Source organism: Globicephala melas, chromosome 8 (assembly GCF_963455315.2).
Source record: "Globicephala melas chromosome 8, mGloMel1.2, whole genome shotgun sequence".
Classification (NCBI taxonomy): domain Eukaryota; kingdom Metazoa; phylum Chordata; class Mammalia; order Artiodactyla; family Delphinidae; genus Globicephala; species Globicephala melas.
In genome coordinates, this window is record NC_083321.1 from 8752229 (window position 1) to 8768693 (window position 16465).

General features: G+C 52.6%; 1 protein-coding gene across 9 annotated transcripts; it reads left to right on the forward strand.

The window, feature by feature from the left end:
* The first annotated feature begins 5016 nt into the window (after positions 1 to 5016).
* LOC115840364 (solute carrier family 22 member 6) lies at positions 5017 to 14956 on the forward strand. 9 transcript variants are annotated; one of them, XR_009564816.1, is made up of 11 exons: positions 5017 to 5696; positions 6029 to 6132; positions 6387 to 6541; positions 7739 to 7907; positions 8330 to 8453; positions 8596 to 8711; positions 9768 to 9982; positions 10093 to 10201; positions 12660 to 12897; positions 13597 to 13667; positions 14103 to 14956. XR_009564816.1 is itself a non-coding variant. In XM_030833102.2 (10 exons), exons 1-10 carry the CDS (start codon positions 5328 to 5330, stop codon positions 12146 to 12148), a joined length of 1653 nt encoding a protein of 550 aa, XP_030688962.1. In that variant the 5' UTR covers positions 5021 to 5327; the 3' UTR covers positions 12149 to 12803. The 9 variants fall into 9 exon arrangements, 4 of the variants coding, with proteins under 4 accessions (XP_060159039.1, XP_060159040.1, XP_060159041.1 ...); XR_009564811.1 differs by lacking the exons at positions 13597 to 13667; positions 14103 to 14956 and adding exons at positions 11547 to 11750; positions 12061 to 12198 and having other exon boundaries at positions 5020 to 5696; positions 12604 to 12803; XR_009564812.1 differs by lacking the exons at positions 13597 to 13667; positions 14103 to 14956 and adding exons at positions 11547 to 11750; positions 12061 to 12198 and having other exon boundaries at positions 5020 to 5696; positions 12660 to 12774.
* Positions 14957 to 16465: the final 1509 nt, after the last annotated feature.

Here is a 16465-nt window from a genome sequence, read left to right on the forward strand (position 1 = left end):
ATTTCAACATGTAATCAATAGAAAAGTTATCAATGAGATATTTTATAGCCTTTAATTCATACTGAGTCTTCAAAATCCATATGTATTTTACCCTAACAGCATATCTCCATTAGGATTAGCTCAATTCAGGCGCCCAGTAGTAGCTAGTGGCTACCATACTGGACAATTCAGACACACAGCAGGGCTTCAGTTATCAGCCACGGAGCTAATTACTCTCAAGTCTGTATTTAGATATTTGTGAGAGAGTGCTTAATAAACGTGAACTAAATCATATTGCCCCCACGCTTCAATTTTTTGGTAACGTCCCATCGGGATGAAGTCTAAACTCTGTTACAAGGCCCATCATGATCAGGGCCCAACCTGCCCCAATGGCTTCAGTTTTTAATACCCTCTACCTTGCACCCTGAAATCTAGCCTCATTTCACTTCTTTCGGTTCCTAGACTGCAACAGCTCCTCTTATGCCTGCCCCTCATCCCTGCCCGGCACCTGACTTCTCTCCATCCCACCTCCACAACATTTGACTTAGGGTCAGCTGACAATGGGACCACCAATGTCTCCCCTTGGCTTGAGTGGGTCTCAACCTGCAGGGAGAAGAATTGGGTTCAGTGAAGAACACTGGCTCTCTCACCCCATCCCCATCTTTCAGTTGTCCAGAATCCAGGGTGGCTCCCAGGATGTCCTAGCTGTTCCTGTGCTGTATCCAGAGGTTTACTGCAAAGACACACAGGAAGGTAAGGAAAGATGCCCAGGAAAGCAGTTCCTAGTCACATGTTCAGGACTCCTGGTGACCTGGGATGCTGGTGTCAGGTTGTACTGACCGCCCCCCCCATATATGCCATTCCTCTGGCCATTCCCAACTCCCCATCTGGATTCCACCCTCTCTCCTTGTCTGCTTGTTCCTCCACAACTCCAGCTCCTCCCGCTTTCCCTATTCACTTCTCTCTGTCCCTGAACTGGCTCAGTGAATTGCCACCCAATGTGGAGCACCTCACTTGGGGGGCGTCCTCATACTGAGCCACTTCATGGGTTACTAGACTCATATCCAGCCTTTAAATGGCAGTCTCTGGATTCATTTCTAACGTATATACTACCCATTGGCCGGAATAGCCAAGCCACAAGGCATAAAGCTCACAGTCTGGCTCCTTGCTCCGAATGTTGTAGACCTGGCGGGCGCTTGGAGTCTGCCAGACCTCTCTCCAGGTCAATCATTTCAACTCACACTTAGGGCCTATGATCTGAGCAAGAGTGTTTTCTTTATCTGTAAATTATTTTATTTGAAAAGTCTCACAAAATAATCAACACCAAAATCACAGGTAGTCACACACCTTAAATCCCACTTATTTAATGGCATAAAATTATACAAAATCTGGATGTCTCAGAAAATCTGGGATATGTGATGGCTGCTAACACAGTAGAAGAAGCAATGGAATCAAGAGGCCTGAGTTCTAGATTTGCTTGCTGTGTGATCCTAGACAAATCCCTTGCCTACTCTGGGCCTCGGTCTCCTCATCTGCACAATAGAAGTTTTCACCTGTGTGATGGGGCTCATCACTAATGGCACGTGGTTCTGTGGCTCTTGGCCAGCCGGAAGCCCTCAGATTTGACCCCTTCTCGGGGAGCGTGGCTAGAACTTAAGTCCACATTCCAGTGAGCACAGGGGAGTCCAACTCTGGGTGTTTAATGACCCAGAATGTCCCTAAAGGATAGTTCCTGGCTCTACAAATCATTTGCCAAGGGAGCAATTCCATCCAGAAACGCTCCATGAGCTGAGAGGCTGGTGGGGAATCCCCTCGCTAACCAGCTAATTCCAGGAGCCAACCACAGTTCAGTCCCTAGAGTTTCCAGTTGAGCCTTTTCCAGACTTAGGCTGGCTTGGAGCTGGTCAGACACTAGGGAGGGAGCTCTTCTCCTGGGCAGGACTGGACACAGGCTCAGAGAAGAAGGGTGCTTGTAGGGGCCCACAATCTCCCCCACTGCACTTGGCACTCCACCCACTCCCCCATAAGGGCACCAAGTCCTGGCAGGAGACTGGCCCCAGAACCCCCAAGCTGTTTGTCCAGCTGTCCTCACATCCCCAGGCCACAAGGTTCTTATATACCTTGGCCTGGAAAATGTTGTCAGGCATCTGGACACCCATGGGGTCCCAGCCCAGAACCAACACAAGGTGGGAAGAGGGAAGCTGGGCTGAGTCTCATACCTCTCTGGGCCTCCCCTATTCTCTTCTGTACATATGAGGTCACATGGTCACCAAGAGCTCTTTAGCTGGGCAGTCCACACCTCCAGAGTACCAGTTAAGAACTTGGTTGGCTTTGAAGTTAGACAGAATAGGTTTGAACTAGCGTAAGACTTTATGTACCCAGGACTTCGATAGACAATATATACTCCCCCAACTTCATACACAAAAGTGTAGTTTGTGTAAACTGTGCGATGCTAACAGAGCATCTTGACTCCTTACAACAGAAGTCAGAAGTCAAACTGCTTCCTCTCAATAAGACTTGGAGATTTGTGCCCAGAAGAATTGAGAAATGCCCCTTCCCTTCACAGCCCTTGGCATCAGCTAATTTGTACAGGGCCTGGCATACCTCCTGTAAAACTATGGAACCCTAATAATCCATTGTGTTCAGACATATGCCAACATCTCTGAAGTGGGCCGGAGGAGCAATCGATGGGTGGCAGATTACAGAGAGGGACAACCAGAGACCGCAAATGGAAACACACCACGAAGGGCAAAAAAGAGTCTCATACGGTAACCCAAGCCCAGCGATCGAGTTAGAACATGGTGGGAAAGGGTGTTGGCCTGGACACAGGGAGACCAGGGTCTTGATTCAGCCACTCCAGTGGCAAAACTGGCCGGGTAGGCGCAGCTAGGGGAAGACTTGCAGCACTTTGGAGCCTGCAAGTCTGTTGTTATTCTGGGGAGGCAGAGGAGTTCTCATGTTCACCTTGCAAACATTTGCCCATTCACGTAAGCATGTGGGGATTCTTAGAAATATGTTGGTGGGAGTCATCCATCTGACTGCATCGTCCTTTGCCAAGTAGGTGTGGGATTGATCACTATACAGAAGAAGTTTGAGGACATCTTCTAGGGTAGGGTTTCTTAGCACTATTGACATTTTAGCTCCAGAAAATTCTTGGTTATGGAGGCCTGTCCTGTGCACTGTAGGATGCTGAGTAGCATCCCTGGGACTCTACCCACTAGATGCCAGTGGTACCACCACCCCCAGTGGTGACAACTAAAAATGTCTCCAGATGTCCCCTGGGGAAAAATCTCCCCCAATCGGGAATCACAGTTCTGAGGGTAAGATGTGCCTAGGCACATTTTCTCTCTAAAAATCAGTGTGATAGTGTCACCCTTTTACCAGAAACAAATAATAAGAACAGCTCATGATCACTGAGCCACAGGGCAGGAACCACCTTAAGATCTTTACCTGTATTTGTTCATTTAACCCTCCAACAATCCAATGAGGCATACACAACCGTTATCCCCATCTTGCAAACAAGAACACTGAGATACAGAAAGTTTAGCAACTTGCCCATGGCCAGCAAGTGTGGAGTGAGGATTTGGATCCAAGTAAGCTGACTCCAGAGTCCATGGTTTATATAATATACACTATGCAAAGTAAAAGCAAGAAGCTGTAATCCACTCTGTTGACCTCCCCAACCCATGATCCAACCAATCGGATCCCACAGAAACCCATCCAATCAGAGCTTGACACTGCCCTGAGCAGGAGTGAACTGGACGCAGGAACCAAACCATTGGGGAAATCAAGCAAATGTCTTAGAGTTGTGGCTAAAAGTAAAATAAGTTCATGGTCATTGGGAAGAAGGAGGAGAAGGAGGAGGAGGAGGAGGGGGAGGGGGAGGGGAGGGGAGGGGAGGGGAGGGGAGGGGAGGGGAGGGGGAGGAGGAGAAGAAGAAGGAGGGGAGGGGGAGGGGAGGGGGAGGAGGAGGAGGAGGGGAGGAGAAGGAGGAGAGGGAGAAGAAGAAAAAGGAGAAGGAGAAGAAGAAGAAGAAGGAAAAGGAGAAGGAGAAGGAGAAGAAGAGGAAAAAGGAGGAGGGGAGGGGGAGGGGGAGGAGGGGGAGGAGAAGCTATAGACAGAAGACAAGACAAAGGGAAATTTTGAATGGGGATGAGGAAGAGAGTAAAAGCTGAGATACTGGAAGACTCAGTCTACATCACATAAGATGTTGGTCTTAGGTCCCACTGCTTCAAAAGCAGCCTCTGACCTCTACTGTGTCTTCCAATTGAACAAAGCCGTGGTCCTATAAGATGTAAGCTGTCCCCAGAAGACCAAAGACCGGGGTTGCCAATTTTAGCAAATAGTACAGGATAGTGGGAAGTAGCCGCATAGCACAGGGAGATCAGCTCGGTGCTCTGTGACCGCCTGGAGGGGTGGGGTAGGGAGGGTGGGAGGGAGATGCAAGAGGGAGGGTTTATGGGGATATATGTATACATATAGCTAATTCACTGTGTGATACAGCAGAAACTAACACAACACTGTAAAGCAATTATACTCCAATAAAGATGTTAAGAAAAAAAAAAAAAAGAATACAGGAAACCCAGTTAAATTTGAATTTCAGATCAATGAATACTTTTTTAGTAGAAGTATGTCCCATGTAAATATTAGGGACATTCTTAACACTAAAGAAAAAAATTCATTTGATGATCTGAAATTCAAATTAACTGGGCAACCTGTATTTTCTCTGGCAACCCCTCCCCAAGATGGTCCCTTTGGATCCTGCCCACTAAAAGGGACAGAAGCCCCACAAGAGGCCAGCACACTTCCCAGAGCCCAATCTCCTCACTAAAAGGAAGACAAAAGGTCCCACACTTTCCCCTCCTGCCCCAGGTGCCCAGTACAATTTGCTCCCATCACCCCCACTTCAGTCCACCCTCTCTTGCCCTTTATACCCACGTGGAGAAATTCCACTGATACAAGGATACTTGGAGGGTTAATCCTTCTGATACCAAGTCACACTTTAACTCATTCCCTCCAGGCCGAGGATTAAATACTGCCCCTGTAGGGGTCAGGGCTACAGCAGACCCTGAAAGCTGAGAAACACCCCACACACTCACACCAAGTGAGGAGAGGCTGCCAAGGAAAGGGAGGGACGGAACAAGGAGAGAGAAGAAAGGAGGGGCTGCCTGGCCGGGCTGCTGTCCCCCCTACAGAGCCAGCTCAGATTCAGTTCCAGGAGCAGCTTGGCTGCGGAAGCAACAGCAGTCCCTCTCCACCAGGGAAGGGCAGCGGGCGGACCGGCACACAGACGGAGGGCCTGGGACTGGAAGTCCTCAGCCCCCAGCCTCTCGGCCAGGCCTGGCCCCATGGCCTTCAATGACCTCCTGCTGCAGGTGGGGGGCGCCGGCCGCTTCCAGCAGATCCAGGTCACTCTGGTGGTCCTCCCCCTGCTCCTGATGGCCTCCCACAACACTCTGCAGAACTTCACCGCCGCTGTCCCCACCCACCACTGCCGCCCGCCTGCCGACACCAACCTCAGCAAGGACGGGGAGCTGGACGCCTGGCTGCCCCGGGACGGGCAGGGGCGGCCCGAGTCCTGCCTCCGCTTCACCTCCCCCCAGCGGGGGCTGCCCTTTCCCAACGGCACAGAGACCAATGGCACGGGGGCCACAGAGCCCTGCACCCACGGCTGGATCTATGACAATAGCACCTTCCCTTCCACCATCGTGATGGAGGTGAGGAGACCTGGGCCCCTCTGTACACCATCCAGAGTGTGCTTTCCCCTCTGACACACACACACACACACACACACACACACACAGAGTCTCAAATTCTCCAGAGGCCAAGATGGGAAAATGGAGAAAGGGGTTCAAGATGGGGGTCTTTGTAGGAAAGGGGGAGGTGGGAGTTGTAGGGGTCAAGAAAAGTCTCTCAGCTCCTGGGGCCAAAGAGAAGAGTCAGGGGAAGAGGGTGACACAGGCCTCAGAGGACCAGCCGGAAGGAGGGCAAGGGGCTGCCCTGCAGCCCAGGCTCGCCTTGGCCTGACCCTTGCCCTCTCTCCCCACAGTGGGACCTCGTGTGTTCTCGTAGGGCCTTACGCCAGCTGGCTCAGTCCTTGTACATGGTAGGGGTGCTTCTCGGAGCCATGATATTCGGGCACCTGGCAGACAGGTCAGTCCTGGGCAGGGCCAAGGAGCCGGGCTGGGACTGGGGGCTCCTCAGCTGGGCTTGGGGGGCCTAGGTGGGAGGTTGGCATCACCAGCTGGGGCTCATCTGAGGACCTATAGCACAGCCTCATGATCAGTCAGGGGTCCTGCAAAGACCCCCACCCCAGGGACTCACCCAGGGCAAGCGCCCCTCTTCCAGCTTAGCCTGGCCCTGCTGGTCCTCAGGACCCGTGTTGCAGGTCTTCCTTCCCCCGACAGGCTGGGCCGCCGGAAGGTGCTCATCTTGAACTACCTGCAGACGGCTGTGTCAGGAACCTGCGCCGCCTTTGCTCCCAACTTCCCCGTCTACTGCGCCTTCCGGCTCCTCTCGGGCATGTCGCTGGCTGGCATTTCCCTCAACTGCATGACACTGAGTGAGGGAGGCCGGAAGGGCAGGGCAGGCCCCTACCCACTCCCTTCCGACCACCCAGCCCTGCAGCCCCTTTCCAGCCTCCTCTCCCAGCCCACCCCTCCTGCACTCAGCCTGTCCTGCCCTTCCAGCCAACATAACAGCCTTTTTCCCGGGGCTCACACCTTCCTGACCTCTCATTTAAACATGTGATTGCAAAGTCCATTGTTAGGGCCAGGTAATTCCCATCAATGACTGAAGCAGACAACAGGCCCTAGGCAGCGGTGAGGACTGTCCCTGAAAGATAGTCACATCCCTCCAGAGGGGCCACAGCCACTCAGCTCCTCCAGCCAAGAAGTCTCGGGGCTGTCAGATCTTCCCCCACCCTTTTTTATCAGTGTAAAATATCCCAATTTTTTTTAACATTTGTAATTAATTCTCATATTTTTAACATAGGGCAAGCCAGCATCATATAGACCAAACACATTTATGGACTGAGCATGGCCTATCCATGAGTCATCAGTGTGCCTCCTTGGATAAGTCACCCGCCTTCTCCCTGTTTCTCAGATGAGGAACCTGAGGCTGGGGAGAAGGGAAAGGATTTACCCAAGCCCAGAGGGGAATCTAAGGATTTGGGATTCTCCAGACTAGGGCTGGGGCAGGACACCTAGAGAATCCAGTCCCAAAGGCCAATCTAAGTCTTCAAGCCACTGCCCCAGCTGCCAAATCAGGAGCCCACAAGGAACGAAAGTGGACCTCTTCAGACAGAAGCAGAGAGGTGGTCCCACTCCCACCTCAATTCTCCAGAGGAGAGGAAAGCTACTGTCTCCTCTGCGTTGCTCTGGCCACTGAGGCTGAAATCCAGCCCAGACTGAGAAGGACCAGAGGGGCGGGTGCTGTTGAGGATGGAATGAATGGTCAGAGATGCTCTGAAGGGAAAGAGGACCCCGGCCAGGACAGTAGGTTGGAGAGGAGCAAAAACACACAGCAGGGGAGTGGAGGGGACAAGTCCTGGGGATTCCAAACCTCCCTCCCGTCCCCACCTCCATCACAAGCCCCCCACTCCCCCGCCCATGGCCCCCAACCTCGTTTGATGTATCTTCCACTGAGCTTTGGGACAGACCAAGGTTTGAACAGAGAGAGGGGTCTTGGCGGGCTCCACGGGTCTCCACCCACCTGGCACCCAGTAAGTTCCACCACTCTGTTCTAACCCTCTTTTCAGATGTGGAGTGGATGCCCATCCACACGCGGGCCTGCGTGGGCACCCTGATTGGCTATGTCTACAGCCTGGGCCAGTTTCTCCTGGCTGGTGTGGCCTATGCTGTGCCCCACTGGCGCTACCTGCAGCTGCTGGTCTCCGTGCCCTTTTTTGCCTTCTTCATCTACTCCTGGTGCGTGGGGCCCAGAGGGATGCGAGGGACAAGACTTCCCCCAGGTGTCGCCCGCAGAATCAGAGAAGGTCAAACCCAGGCCAGTGACTCAGTGTGACCAATGGGGAAACTGAGGCTCTGGGGGGAAGGACTTGCCCCAGGGTGTCTGGTTCTCTGGCTTCCCCAGCTCCCCCCAGCTCTCCAGCCTACCTGCCCTGCTCCCTATACCCAGCACCCAAGGGCTGAACTCCCGTGTTGGGGAATAAGTCATCACCAAGTTGGGCACTGCCTTATGGTCCTAGAGATTGGGGTGTGGCAAAGTCCTGGGTTCCCAATCTTACATAAAGTCCCACTGCAGACCTCTGGAAAGCCCATGCCCTACCTCCAGCCCCAGTGACTGGAACTGAAGCCACGCCAACACCCACGCTCACCCCTGCTCCCAGGTTCTTCATCGAGTCGGCCCGCTGGTACTCCTCCTCTGGGAGGCTGGACCTCACCCTGAAGGCCCTGCAAAGAGTGGCCTGGATCAATGGGAAGCGGGAAGAGGGGGCCAATCTAAGTATGGAGGTGAGACCCCTGAGACCTCCCATGACACCGCACCAGGGCTCCATCCCTAAACCCAGGACTCACAGGGCTTCTCTGAGTGAGGAGCTAGGCTGGGAGGAGCTCCTATGGAAGTCCAAGCCCTGAGCCCGGTCCATCCCGGCAGGTGCTCCGGGCCAGTCTGCAGAAGGAGCTGACCCTGGGCAAGGGCCAGGCCTCGGCCGTGGAGCTGCTGCGCTGTCCTGCCCTTCGCCGCCTCTTCCTCTGCCTCTCCATGCTGTGGTAGGCCCAGACAGACAGACTGATGGACAGACAGACAAACCAAGAGACTAAAGACTGGTTGGGGAAAGAGTGGACGCAGGGGATGGAAGAAGGGAGACAAGAGGGAGGAAGTCTGCAGACCAGCTATGAGAGGCAGGAATCTCCCACCAGAGAGAGTCTTAAAGAACCAGATGACCTCCAGCCTCAGTTTGCCTCCAATCCCCAAACTGGGCATCAATCTCTCCATATTCTTCTCCTTTTATCAGCTCTGTTCCAATATGGAAACACTTCATCGGTACTGATGGCCCGCAGAGTCAACAGAATTACATCACAAAGGCAGAGACAAGGATGGCTTGCAAAACATTGAGAGACATCACTGGCCTTGTGGTGCCTGCCAGAAACACAGGCACAGGCAAAACTCGTCTCTGAAAGTACACTCTGGCCAGGGTTGAGACCAGCCAAAAATCTTCCTTTCCCACTGCAACATCACCCATTACCCCTCTTACGTGCTACTCTCCCAACCCCATCATCATAGCAATCCCACGACAATTAAGAGAAACATGGTCAGAAGGAACAATCCTGCCAATGAATTCTTTGCTTCCAATTTGGGCTTTACTCCAGGTTGTGGGTTCTGTCCAACAACCTGAGCTTTATATTCTGGGCTCTTGACATCTTAAGCAGCACAACCACAATCCCAGGACCACGGACAGGTCCTGGAACACTCTGGCCTCTCCCAACACCTTGGCCCTAAACACATGGCTTTGGATATCCACTTGTCCTCCCTCAGTCCAGTATCAACAGATAAAATAAAGACTAAAACTGTGTAAATCCTACATGGCAACTAAGTGACGATTCCCTAATTCACTGGGGACACGATCAGAAGACTGAGAAATCTGGGGTACTGGAGGACTACCCCAATACTTAAAGTGCACACTAAATGACAGCAGAAACATTAGGCAAGGTAGATTCCAGCTTCTTGAACAGGGTAACCTGTGCAGCTCACCCCTGTTCTGGACGAGCACTCCCCTGTCTTTAATCTTCCTAACAAACTCCATACCCCTTATCCCTCCCCACCAGGTTTGCCACTAGCTTTGCCTACTATGGGCTGGTCATGGACCTGCAGGGTTTTGGGGTCAGCATCTACCTAATCCAGATGATCTTTGGTGCTGTGGACCTGCCTGCCAAGCTCGTGGGCTTCCTTGTCATCAACTCTATGGGCCGCCGGCCTGCCCAGATGGCCTCACTGCTGCTGGCAGGCGTCTGCATCCTGATCAATGGGGTGGTACCCCAGGGTGAGCACCCGTGGACATCTTGGCCCCTCATCCTTGGCCACACCCCCAGACATGACCCAACTTCTCAGCCCGCACTCCCGAGATCTGCTGACCCCCTCTCTTCTCTCTAGATCAGTCCATTGTCCGAACCTCCCTTGCTGTGCTGGGGAAGGGCTGCCTGGCTGCCTCCTTCAACTGCATCTTCCTGTACACTGGGGAGCTGTACCCCACAGTGATCCGGTGAGTGGGAGCTTAATGGGAGGGGCTTGGGGACAAGACATTCCCCCGCACACAGGTCAGACCCAGAGCACAGTCCAGTATGCCCCAGCCCAAGGCCCCCTCCCAGCACCTAACAGTGAAAGGTCTATATCAGCCGCTCAGTACACACCTAGGCTGCCCACTAACCTCTTACCTGACATAAGGGGAAGATTTGAGCCACCAACTGGGACAGGGTTGGAGGCCAAGAAGACACATCTCAGAGGCAGTTAATTGAAGTCCCCTCCTTGATCTCCAAAGCACAAGTTAGAAGCTGCCACAAAATCTAAATTCCATCCTTAACCAAGTAGTATGTCTAAAACCAAAGACCACAAACATGAAAGTAATTTTTTATCACAGAGCAACCACTTAATAACGGTGGTTCTGGGAGTTGTATGGATAAACACAGCACTGCTTTTTTGAGTGCCAAGGTTGCAGGGAGGGGGTATTTTTGCATTAAGACACCAGAAACACATATCTATTTTAAGAATGGGATGCAAAACAACAACAACAAAAAATAGAAAGGGGTGCAAAATTCATATGAGCTGTCAAAGAAATGCCAGGCTTCCCTAGGCTACTTGGAATGAGAACCGCAAGGGGTCATGGTTACTGTCCTGTACCTTCAAAGGATTTCAGCTGAAAGAACAATAGTATAAAGAAGTACTATGTGCCAGGCACTGTCAAACTGCTTACAAATATCAACTCTTTTGGTCCTCATAACAAGCTTATGAGGTAGGTACTATGATAATTCCCATTTTCCAAATGAGAAAACTGAGCCACAGAGAGGTTAAGTGCCTTGCCCAAGGTCACACAGCTTATAAGTCAGGAAGCTTAGATTTGAAAGCAAGCAGTTTATCTCCCTAGTCAAAGTTTTTAACCTCTGCTCTCATAGAGAATGTTCTTAACGTGCAGAGTCCAGGTCCCTTCCCCTGGGGATTCTAATCCAACAGGTCTGTGTGGAGCTGGGGCAACTGTAAATCAAATCCCTCAGGTGATCTGAGAACAACTGGCCGCACTAAGCTAACTCAACAGTTCAGGAAACTGTCCAGAGAGGGCAAGAGACTTGCCCAAGGTCACAGAGCAAGTTAAAGGCAGAGGCAAAATTCAATCCCCTGATTCTCTGCTCAGAGCCTTTCCCAACCTGTTTTGGTTTTTTTTTTTTTTTAATCTCCAAAATAAATGCAAATTGGTTAGCTAATCAAATGGGGAACAGAGCAGGCACCAGTGGGTCTCCCGGGGCTGGGCCCGAGCTGCCCTGGCCCCAAATTCAGCCAGAACCTCAGCTTTCATGCAGAACTCTAACCGGCACCCACCCCCCTGGGTCCCGCAGGCAGACAGGCTTGGGAATGGGCAGCACTCTGGCCCGAGTGGGCAGCATTGTGAGCCCACTGGTGAGCATGACCGCCGAGATCTACCCCTCCGTGCCTCTCTTTATCTACGGCGCTGTCCCCGTGGCCGCCAGCGCTGCCACTGCCTTCCTGCCGGAGACCCTGGGCCAGCCCCTGCCAGACACGGTGCAGGACGTGGAAGACAGGTGGGCCTCCACCCAGAGACAGCAGGGACTCTCCCCGGGTCACACATCCAGGCTGGGGTGGCATTAAGACTCAAACCCAGGCCTCCTCTTCCAGGCCAGGGCTCTTTGTCCCTGTGTCCCCAATAGGCTGAGAGTCTCCTGGAGTCCTTCCTGGGGCTCACGGCTCCAGGGAGTGGTAGATGCTTGGGGCAGAGAGCTGGTAGCTGGGCACAGCTGAATGGAGAGCCCCCTGGGAGCCCCAGGTTGGCCTGGGGGCTGCATACCGAGGGCACCACTCTCCTGCCCACCCACCCACCCCGACCTGCCACAGGAGGAGAGGGAAGAGGAGGCAGCAGCGACAGGAGCGAAAGCAGATGGTCCCGCTCCAGGCCTCAGCACAAGCGAAGGACGGACTCTGAGCGCTGAAAAGGAGTCTTACAGAGCCCTAAAGGAAGACAGGATCCTACAGGTCCTGGGCCACTCGCAGGAGAAGGGGGAAGGGGGAATGGTGGCCCAAGTGCTGGGGCTATGGTTCAGGGAGCACTCCCCAGGGGTCCCCCTCTCTGAACAGACACCACGAAGACCGCATATTAAAAGGTTTGTGTGCAGCACCTCCCTTTGTCTCTCCTGTCTCAAAAGTAACAGCCACTCCGCTTCAGCCAGCTTCCAGTCCAAAAGAGCATACAATCCGGTCCCCCCACCCTCAATCCCCAGGACTTTACAAACCATCCCAGGCAACTGGAGAAGAACCTCTTACCTCGGCCCCCTCCCCTGGCCCTGCTTTCCTCCCTCTTCCCTCCTTCCTTCTCTAACCTATCAAATTATTGCTATTTCTGAGTTTTAAATCCCTTACACTCCACCCCTTCCCTATCAGGCTGGAAACTGACAAGGGACTAAAATGAAAGCAGCCAATCAGAGGCTTTGTTTCAGGATCCTCCCTCTCTGTGAAAGCTCCTGGGAACTTCTGGCAGCAAAGGAGGAGAAAAAAGAGAGCAGCTGTGACGTCAGGATGCTGATCCCTGCTCCTCTGGATTCCAGCAGGGTCTGGACTCAAAACCAGTTTGCCACTTCCAGCTGTGCACCTGGAGATTCAGCCTGCTAGCTGTCCTAACCCTCCGCACTGCACTTCCCGGCCTTTCTTTGCTGCTCTGCCTCCAGCGGGCCCTGGGTTGGTGGAGGGGAAGGAGGAGGAAAAGGGAGGGTGGAACCCAGCCAGAGAGCCACCTCTGAGTGCTAATTTGGTGCCAGGCACGGTCCTAAGCACTTTGCATGTATTAACGCATTCAGTCCTCCCAGGAGCCTTCTAGAGATAAGTGCTGGTATTATCCCCATTTTACAGGGAAGGAGATCAAGGCACAGAGTGGTTAAGTAACTTGCCCAAATTCACACAGCTATTAAATTGCAGAGTCAGGGTTAGAAGCAGACCACGTGGAATGTGTGTGCCAGGACATCCCCCCCTCCCCACCAAATGCCCCGGGGGCTGTGAGGCGCTGAGACTTTGGCCTCTTCCACCCCCAGGGCTGTGCTTCTACTCCTCCCTCCTGAGCTGAAAAGAGACCGAGAAGGGGGGGGTGGGGGGTGGGGGAGACCGGATCACATGGTAGGAACCATGTGAAAGGAGGGATAGAAGGCAGTTTAGGGATCACAGCCAGGAAAAGAGGAATATCCAGTCACCTGCATCAGCAAGGGAGCTCCCTTCAGGGAGGCTGGGGGTGGGGGGTTAGAGTGGGGAGGGCATGGGAAAAGATAGTCCTCTTAACACCCACAGGTGGCAGGAAGGAGGGGGCCAGCCGTGCCCTCTAGTACATGTACTTGCTTAGTCATGCTTGTCTGCTGACACACTGCCCCTTACTCTTTCCCCTGCAAGCGACCCAGCCGCCCAGACCGTCGTCCCCTGGAGAAAGTTCACACTCTCAAGCTGTACACATTGCCTTCCAGGTGGGACCCGAGGGCTCGAGCTGAGTCAGGGCAACCTGGAGAGGGAAAGTGGCCTGGAGCTCCCCTGAAAAAGCCACAAAGCCCTGGGAGAGCTCAAGGCAGCTCAGAAAGCCAGAGGACAGACTGGGCAGAGCTGAAATCACCGTAACCCACCCCACATCCTGGAACATCTGAAACCTCGGTGTTCCCCGATGGTGCTGACATTCCCATGCTCCCCAAGAATTTCTTGGCCATTGTAGGACCCAGCAGATGCCAGAGCCCCAACAGCCCCACCCCTGCTGCTGTTTCTCAGGCAGTGTTGCCCTCGTGGCTGATGAGGGGCACCTAGGATGGCATCTTCTGCTTCTGCAGATGTAGGGGTTTGGGGACCAGTGACTTGCCCTACCCCTGCCTCACAACCCTGCTAGCAGCTCTGACATGTTCTGATTCCTGTAGGTCTGTCATCTCTGTGCTTAGATCACCTGGTACCTGCATCTGTCTCAACCAGAGCCAGTCCCTGGCCTGTCCCAGCTGCATACACCCCCAACTGGTCAAGACCTGGTGCTGACTCAGGTGGCTTTGCACCATCTGCACGGACTCCGTTTCCCCAGCTCCTGGCCTGAGACTTCCTGCACTCACCCCATGCCCTTGACCAAATGGAATTCTACCTTCCTCCCACTCTTAAGTCACCAGTAAGTGACTTCTGACCGCGTCTCCCCAAGGAGTCAGCCCCCAAACACTGGCTCACATCTCATCCTCTTGCCTTGGAGGGCCAAGTTCTAATACAGTCATGCACCACCCCAGTGGCCACAGATGCTGTCCCCAGTTTTGAACACAAGGTCCTATCTTCAGCCAGGGTAGGTAGAGCCTTTGAGGCCACCCTCAATTTCTCTGCCTACAGCCTTGAGCACTTCCTGGACAGGAAGGCACATTCAAGAGGTTCTTCACCTGCATGACGCTGGTAGAGGGCTCACGGGAAGCCACCTTCCCAGGGCCCCACCCTTGCATCCCAGGTCCCACCTCAACAACTCAAGCTTCAGTCCACACCCACACCAAGCTCCTCCATCAGGCTCTTCTCCCCACTTCCCAGGAGTTACATGGCCCCTTGGAGAGCAGATGCCCAGCCAGTTAAGCTTTCATTTCGTGTGGTAGGCTGAATAATGCCCCCCAAAGATGTCCACATGCTGATCCTGGAACCTGTGAATATGTTACCTTACATGGTAAAAGGGACTTTGCAGATGTGAATAAGTTAAGGATCTTGAGATGGAGAGATTATCTTGGATTACCTGGGTGGGCCTGGTGTGATCACAATAGTGATTTTTTTTAAAATAAATTTATTTATTTTATTTTTTGGCTGCTTTGGGTCTTTGTTGCTGTGCACGGGCTTTCTCTAGTTGCGGCACACGGGGGTTACTCTTCGTTGCAGTGCGCGGGCTTCTCTTCTTGTGGAGCACGGGCTCTAGGCGTGCGGGCTTCAGTAGTTGTGTCACATGGGCTCAGTAGTTGTGACTCGCGGGCTCTAGAGCGCAGGCTCCGTAGCTGTGGTGCACAGGCTTAGTTGCTCCGCGGCATGTGGGATCTTCCCGGACCAGGGCTCGAACCCATGTCCCCTGCATTGGCAGGCGGATTCTTAACCACTGCGCCACCAGGGAAGTCCCAACACAATAGTCTTTTTAAGAGAGAGGCAGGAGATCAGAGTGGGTAGTGGGAGATGTGACAACAGAAACAAGAGGTCCTAGTGATACAGGAAGGGACCACAAGCCAAGAAATGCAAGCAGCCTCTAGAAGATGAAAAAGGCAAAGAAATGAATTCTCCTCTGAAGCCTCGAGAAGGAATGTAGCCATGCCAACACATTGATTTTAGACTTCTGACCTCCAGAACTCTAAGAAAATTAATGTGCGCTGTTTTAAGTCACTAAGTTTGTGGCAACGTGTTACAACAGCAGTAGGAAACGAATACACACCCCTTATTCTCAGACTCCTCCAGGAGTCTCAAACTGGCCCATAGAGCTTTTATTTTCCCATGCATTATGTTTTTGGTGGGGATAGGGCTGTACTGTCCAAATCACCATAGGCCTCCCGCTGCCTATTGTCTTACATCTGACAGATTCATATATTTACGTTGCCCTCTGACCCTTGTAGCCAGTTAAGTTTAGGACTCCTAGACCCCTCTCTGTTTAACCCCTACCTTACCTTCACATTTTTTAAATTGTTGAAGGAAAGATTTTTGTTATAGGTATAGAGAGCCAAAGAAAAACACTGGGTGGACCCCATTGCCCCATTGTTCCTCCTCTTTCAAGAAAACCACTTAATGTTATTCTCTGAGATGTGACCGTCTCCATGTAGTTCATGCTGTAATCATGGAACAGTAGCTGACTCCACTGCAAAAAGCTGGAGTAATAAGCTAGATGACCTTGAGCCTCGGTTTCCCTGACCAGCTCTAGTAAGGTCTGCTCCTGCTTCTCCTAAATGTCTCCCCCAAGAGAAACCCACACCCCAGCAGCAAGTTCCATGTAAGCCACACCCAGAGAAGAAACCAAATAGCCTGTTCGGGCTAGATTAGATTTAGCTGACAGACAATGCTGAGTCTGGATGGGATGTCTGGAACCGTGGCAGCCTTCTCGTCACCCAAGAGGGAAACAAGAGCAAAGAGGAAGGCAGCAACTAAGAGTAACCAAGTGGAAAGATGGAACTCACCTAGGGGGTTGATGGTGTCACTGAGCCGCTGATTTAACCAATCCTGGAGCCACCTACATCTACTCTAATGGTAGAAGGTAAGAATTTAAATTTAAGTTCTCCTTAGCCTCTTGATTCTTTAA

Coding starts and splice junctions, on each gene's coding strand:
- LOC115840364 (XM_030833102.2), top strand. CDS start 5,328: ATGGCCTTCAATGACCTCCTGCTGCAGGTGGGGGGCGCCGGCCGCTTC. Junction 9,983..10,092: donor CAATGGGGTGGTACCCCAGG/GTGAGCACCCGT, acceptor TCTTCTCTCTAG/ATCAGTCCATTGTCCGAACC. Junction 10,202..11,546: donor CTGTACCCCACAGTGATCCG/GTGAGTGGGAGC, acceptor TGGGTCCCGCAG/GCAGACAGGCTTGGGAATGG.